We start from the raw sequence: 6,595 nt of genomic DNA, 5'->3' as shown, positions 1-6,595 counted from the left end.
GGAGTCTGATCAGAGCGGCCATCAGCCAAGGGCAGACCTCTAGCCTCCTTCCTCCCCACCTCAGCCCCTCCAAAGCCTGCCGTGCATTTCCGAACTCCACACCCCGGCACACGGCTTCTCCTCCAGGAACCCTCCCCAGGCCCCTTGGCGCGGCTCCATGGCTCCCTCTCTTGCAGCGCGTCCCAGAAGCTCCTGGCTCCGTGTGGCCCAGCAAAGGGCAGGCTGGGTTTCCTCTCGTGTGAAACGAGTCAAACCAGGGGTGGCAGGGGGTGAACAGCGAGGGGCACTCAGCCCCGGGCCTGCGCTGGAAAGGAGCTCCGGAGAGCCTCGATATTCCTAGTGAAAATATCTGCAGTAATAAGCTCACTTCTATAGCTCCACCCCTGCCCCAGTCAGGCTGCCGTGCTTGCTAGAACTACGTGCAAAGTAAGAGTCAATTAGCCCCGATGAAGCTCGGACAGGAATCACTGAGGAAGAAACACAGATGAGGCCGTAGCTGGTGAGGAGGTGGACCTGGAGGAGGCGTGAGGCACCAGGAGGTGGACAGTGAGGAAGGGGACGGCCGGGGCGGCTGGTCCGAGCTGGGGCTCTGAGAGTGGGTTTGTGTGTGGGAGGGGCTGCAGGCCTGACCACAGGTGGGCCGGCAGCCGTGCAGTCGGCTCGGGCGGCCGTGGCTGTCCGCGGAGACCAGATGGACAAGCCGCTGGGAGGCTGCGGCCCCTGTACCCACAGGAAGGCTGGAGGGGAGGGCCGTGTGTGGTGGGCGGGGGTCGCAGTGGGGAGGCTGAGCTGCCCAAGGCCCCACGGTGGGAGAGTAGAGCATGGACCCGCCCCTGAGCCCACGCCTCAGGGAGGACTCTGGCGGAGGGATGAGGGTCCAGTTTTGCCCTGGGTCCTTGGCCAGCCCTCCCCTAAGAGGCCCCCGAGGCAGTGACTGGCCCCTCCATCTGCGACAGGCGCTTCCATCCCTTGCTCACGGACCACCGCCGCTGGATTCGTGAGCGCAGCCACGAGTCCTATGCCAAGAACTACTCGGTCGTCTTCCCCCACGACGAGCCCCTGGCAGGGCGCAACATGAGGACCGACCCCCTGCACGAGGTACCACACCCTGACAAGCGCGGTGACCCTCAGGACGCCCAGGGTACTGGGGTGACAGAAGGGCGTGCGGCGCCACAGCTCCTGGGCAGGCGAGGCGATGAGGGGGCTCAGTCATACCCAGGGTCTTCCTAATAGAACGTGCTCAGAATCCTCCCTGACTGCTGGCGGCGGGGCCCCTGAGTGGCAGGTGCGTCAGCAGGGGTGAGCATCAGCGGGTGCGCACCAGCAGGTCGCACATCAGAGGAGGGCATGGCCACAGAGCAGCATGCCGAGGAGACGTGCTCCTGCTGGGGGATCCTGCTTCGGCTGCCTTTCCTCCCTGGCCAGCTTCTACCTGTACGATGAAACCCACCGTCAGATGCCCTTCCCGGGGCCTGGCCCTGTGCACTCTCGCAGGGCCCCCACAACCCGGGCACCTGCCCTGTGCCCCCAGCCCATGCTTGCTTTGCTTCTCTAGGGCCTTGGGCACAGATGCTGTGCCCTCGCGTCTCTGGTTCCTGAGCACTGAGCCCAGAGCCTGACTCTTAATACGTGTTCAGGGAACGTTTGTTGAATGGGTGGATGAAGGGGGAGGCAGGAGGGCAGGCTCATGGAGCAGGCAGCACTGAAGCTGAGTAAAGGAACCTCCTTCATCTGGGACTCCAGTGCCTGGACCCCAGAGGGACCCAGTGTCCCCTGCACCTCCTGGGGAGAGGCCCAAAGATGTCAATGGGTCCCAGGCTGCCCTGCCTCTTAGCTCAGCTTAGGGGGCCAGCGAGGGTCTCGGGCCCCACAGGGCCTCCCGCTCTCCCAGCCTGCCCGGGTCTTTATTCACCCTGCACGGATCCTGACGACTCCGCGGCCTCCCTGGCAAACACAGGGCTTGCTTGGCTGGCCGTGGAAGGAGAGGGGCTCAGAAGGACCACTCAGAAGTGCACAGCTTTACCCAAAGGGCACGGCACGTGGCAGGTGCGGGAGCACCCCCTGCCCAGAGAGAAATCTGAATTCACCCACGCTTCCACTTTCCCACATCATCAGCCCTGCTCATTGATGCCTCCCGACCATGGACTGTTTTATTAAAGGAGCCTACGCCCCGCTATTTTCCCTCCTGGGGAAGGTGACTTCTCCCCAGGTCCACTCGCCTTCATCACTCACTGTGGGGTGATCTTTTGTGTCCTCAGTTGCTGCCCCCTTGGATGTCCAAGGAGGACATTTCTGGTGTGTCACCATTTGGCAGTGCGACCTTGGCCCCTTCTCTGCCTGCTCAGGGTCTGGGTGGTCCACGGGAGGCAGCAGGGGCAGCCTGTCCACAGCCTTGGGCTTGCCTGTGGACACAGGGCCCTTCCAAACATGAGAGTAAGATTATCATTTTTTCCCCAAACCAGACTTATTTTCAAAGAAATCTGCCACTCCAGGACTTTATTGCGTCCATGTGATATTGTGACTTAGAATAAGAAACAGGTATAGTCTTTGTCCAGTTCCCTGTCTGGCAGGAAGTTCTGAACCCTTGGAATTTCCTCCGTGATGAGAGCCATAAAGGTGCCTTTTGTTATGTTAATGGGATGACTTTGGGCCCAACCTAAGGATGGAGGCTGCATGCCAGGGAACCCAGCTGGATGCTGCGTGATTAGGGGACAGGAACTTTTGGTCCCACCCCTGGCCTCTGGGGAGGGAGAGGGGCTGCAGGCTGATTCCAATCAGTCGTGCCTATGTACTGAAGCCTTCCTAAAAACCCCAAAGGAGATGTGGAGAGGCTCCCCTCCAGGCTGGGGAGCGCATGGAGATTTGGGCAGAGTGGCGCTCGGAGGAGCCCAGAAGCCCCCTGCCCTTCCCCACCCCTGGCCCGACGCCCCTCTTGCATCTGGCTGTTCCTGAGCTTTAACCTCCTGCAGTCCTCCAGCGATCCAGTGGGTAAAACCACTCTCGGGGTCTTTTGAGCTGCTCTAGCAAATCAGGCCGACCCGAGGAGGGGTCCTGACCCACAGCTGGTCGGTCAGGAGTGCCGGTAACAGCCGGAGTGGAGGTGGGGACGGCCCCGTGGGACGGGGCCCCCAACCCAGGGACTCTGATACCATCCCGGGGTAGACAGTGTCAGAATGGAGCCGGATTCTTGGACACGGTCCTGGTGTCTGAGAATTGCTGGGTGTTGCGGGGGCGGTCCCCGCACACAGGCACGTGTGAATTAGGCCCAGGAAACCAATTTAGTCTGTTACATTTTTGTCTCGTGGCAAAGTACACATAACATAAAATTTGCCATTTTAACCATGTTAAAGTACACAATTCAGGGAGATTTAAGGACGTTCAGGATGCTGTGTGACCATCACCACCACCTAAAGGAGACCCCGCGCCCATGGTGCAGGGCTTCCCCATTCTCCCCACCCCCCGCCTCGCCTAGAAAAACCACCCATGGGTTTTTCTGTGTCTGTGGATTTGCCTGTTCTGGACGTTTCGTGTGAGTGGAGCCATGCAACACGTGACCTTCCTTCCCTCAGCCTGCTGGGCTTGAGGCTGGCCCGTGGTGCATCCCGTGTCAGAACTCCGTTGCTCGTGAGTGCCGACCCCGGCTCCACCGTGCGGGCTCGTGCGCTTAGTTACCCGACGCATCGTCAGCCAGTGGACACTTGGGTGGTTTCCACCTGCCGGCTGCTGTGAACGTGGGTGTGCAGAGACCCACTGTGTCGCTGTTGTCGCTTCTCTCGGGGGATGAGGGGGACCTAGGAAGGAGATTGCCGGTCTGTCCCAGCAGCGGACAACGCAGCACAGATGGGGGGGCAGGGGGTGCTGAGACTGTAGAAATTCCTTTCTCCCGGTTCTGGAGCCTGGGAGGCCCAGAGCCAGGTGCCCGCTGCCCGGCTCCAGGTGCGGCCCCTCTGCCTAGCTGCTGGAGGGCTGCCGTCCTGTGTCTGCAAGCCCTCCTGGGATCATGGCCCCACCCCGTGACCTCACTCCACCCTAACCCCCTCTTCATGGGTCGCATCTCCAAATGAGGTCCCACTGGGGGTTAGGGCTTCAACATAGGAATTTGGGGGGTGCAATTCTGTCCCTAGCAGGTGTCTCAGTAGGCTGGGGACTCTTGGAGTGGGGCAGGGGGAGCTGGGGGCGGGGCTCTGGGGCAGGCGTGGGGTCCTGGCTCCCAGCACGAGGACCTCTTTGCCCTCTGCTCCCTGGAGGGTCACTCATTGCCCTGCCTGGGGTTAGTCTGGCCCGGCCTGAAGGGTGCTTGTTCCCCACCCCTACCTAGGAGCTACTTTCACAAGGCTGTGTGTTCCAGGAGCGACAGGGCTGGGAGCGGCCCGGATGGTTTACTCCCCAAGGCACAGCTCCGGTGAGTAGGCACCCGGGCCTGGACCCCCTCTGTGCCCGTCCCCCACCCCACCCGCCCCTGCTGCCCAAGGGGGGGCCTGTGGGACGGTGAGTCATCTTGTGTGCAGGACCCTGCAGATCTGCCCGTGAGCACGGAACCCCTCCCCTGCAGATGTCCCCGAGGCTGTCAATCACCGCCTCAGCGGCCAGGCCTTCCAGGGCTCGGAGAAGCCCGGGGCCCCTGGGAAAGCTGGTGTTCCACAGTGCGGGGGCCGCGCACAAGATCCCCCCCCCCCCGTGTGTAGGAGAAATTAGTGCATCTTCTCATAATTTTGTTCGTATATTTTTGGCAACTGCAACTGTTATTTTATGTTAGTAGGAGGATTTAGCACCAAATTAGGCATTTCATGTTAGTTTGTAAGTTGGGATTTCACAGCCTCCTGGCCTCTGGGTGCCCTCCTGGGGGCTCCCCAGCCCCCCCCCCAGTGCCTCCCATGGGCCTGGGGTTGTCAGAAAAGAACCCAAACCATCCTGCTTGTGAAACTCGGGTGCTGGGGTCTGCTGGAGCAGCACTGTGATGCTTTCAGCCCAATCAGGGGGATAGTATTTGATCCAGATTTGTGCAAATTGAAATCCCTCTCCTGCTGCTCTGTTTTACCAGTCCCCTTCCTGTGCATCCACCTCCCATCTCCATAGCAACCCTCGGCCCAAGGCCAGTCCCAGGGCATCCTGGGGCAAGTGAGGCAGAAGTCAGAGCTCACTAACGCCCAGAGGTCAGTGTTCTCAGGCTCCTCGGTCCTGGCCCCTTCTCCAATCGGCCTATAGAGACCCTTGCTCTCCGCCCAGGAGTACGGAGCTCCTCTTGAGGTCCTAATCACCGGAAGGACAGACAAACCCATGAGGATGGAGGAGGCAGGCTCTCTAAGACACCAGGGGGAGCAGCGTGTGCCCGGGAGGCTGAGAGGCTGGGGCCACCAGGACAGGATGGGCCTTGAGCAGAGCCCTCTGCATCCCAGCTGGCCTGTCCCTGGAAGCCCCTGTCCCCTGGAATCCATGGGAGAGCAGAGGACACTGGAGCAGGGATCGGGAACATTCCCTTGGGCTGGAGATGGGCAGGCTCTGCACCCTCTCACCTGGGAGCCATCCTGGGCGTCTAGGGCACGGGGTGATAAGACATCCCCCAAATCCCGGATGCCCAGCCAGGCTGCAGTGAGCTGGAATGTCCCTTCTGGGGTCTCAGGGACCAGTGGGAGCCGCGCCTGCAGGGCAGGGAGAAGACTGTCTGCAGAGGCCCCTCCCAGATGCCAGGGCTTGAGTGGGGCTCGGGGAAGCAGAGTGGCCCAGCGCAGTCAGAACCTCACACTCGGCTCTTGCCTGGGAAAGGAGGCTGGGCAGGGCTGGCCGGGCTGCAAGGTGATAGTTGACTGGCTCCCTCAGAAGCAGCAGAGATGCGGAAGGGCCTCTTGGCTTGTGGGCCTCTCCACGCTGCTGACAGGTGCAGGACGGGCCAAGGCAAATGGCGGTGGAGGAACCAGCCTCTGGGGCCCACCCGCCGCCAGGTCTATGCCAGGCCTGTCAGGTCCTTGCCTGTGACCTGGGCAAGCTTTAGCCTCTCTGCCTCAGTTTCCCGTCTGTAGAAAGGATCTCCCTCCCTAGAAGCTTGAGGCCCTCGGAGCAGGGCGTGGTCCTGATTGGGATGGCAATGGCATTGGGCCCCCAGCTCCATCACCCTGGTCCTCAGTGGGCTGGTGCCGGGGCCTTATCCTGCTGCCTTAGCCTTGCCTCAAAAGCCCTGATGGTGGCCCTGATGTCCCTGGTGACCGCCCCCCCTTGCCTCCCCATCAGCCCCGTCTCTCCCTTCCCTGGGTCCACCCAACTTCTCCTCCATCCTCCTGGGCCCCAACCAGCACAGCCCAGACTCTCTACCGGCTCTCAGACGCACCACCACGGCCGTTAAGGTGTCATCTGTGCAAGGGATTACGGACGGCCTGAGCCCCGTCCCTTCCCCCTGCCCCTGCACGCACAACACACCCCTCCAGAGGGCAGCTCGGTGAGGCTGGGCCAGATCGTCCGCTCCATCTCTGCCTCTGCGGGACCCAGCTCCCTGCCTGCCGGGCCGCACGTGTGTGTGTGTTTGTGTGTGTATGTGTGTGTGCACGCATGTGTGCATGTAGGGAGGGACAGAGGGACAGAGGGAAAGGAGGAGTAGGAGGGC

At 61.5% G+C, this 6,595-nt stretch overlaps 1 protein-coding gene across 1 annotated transcript in view; it reads left to right on the top strand.

Moving 5' to 3' along the window:
* The window catches only part of SARDH (sarcosine dehydrogenase), a 61,163-nt gene that overhangs the window by 20,764 nt on the left and 33,804 nt on the right, over positions 1 to 6,595 (top strand). The window contains exons 12-13 of the mRNA XM_044920555.1: positions 957 to 1,098; positions 4,319 to 4,402. Coding sequence (XP_044776490.1) covers positions 957 to 1,098; positions 4,319 to 4,402 — 226 coding nt within the window. The remainder of the gene's footprint in view (positions 1 to 956; positions 1,099 to 4,318; positions 4,403 to 6,595) is intronic.

This window comes from Neomonachus schauinslandi, chromosome 13 (genome assembly GCF_002201575.2).
Source record: "Neomonachus schauinslandi chromosome 13, ASM220157v2, whole genome shotgun sequence".
Taxonomy (NCBI): domain Eukaryota; kingdom Metazoa; phylum Chordata; class Mammalia; order Carnivora; family Phocidae; genus Neomonachus; species Neomonachus schauinslandi.
Note: the sequence above shows the minus strand (reverse complement) of the source record. Positions and strands in the feature narration are given on the sequence as shown.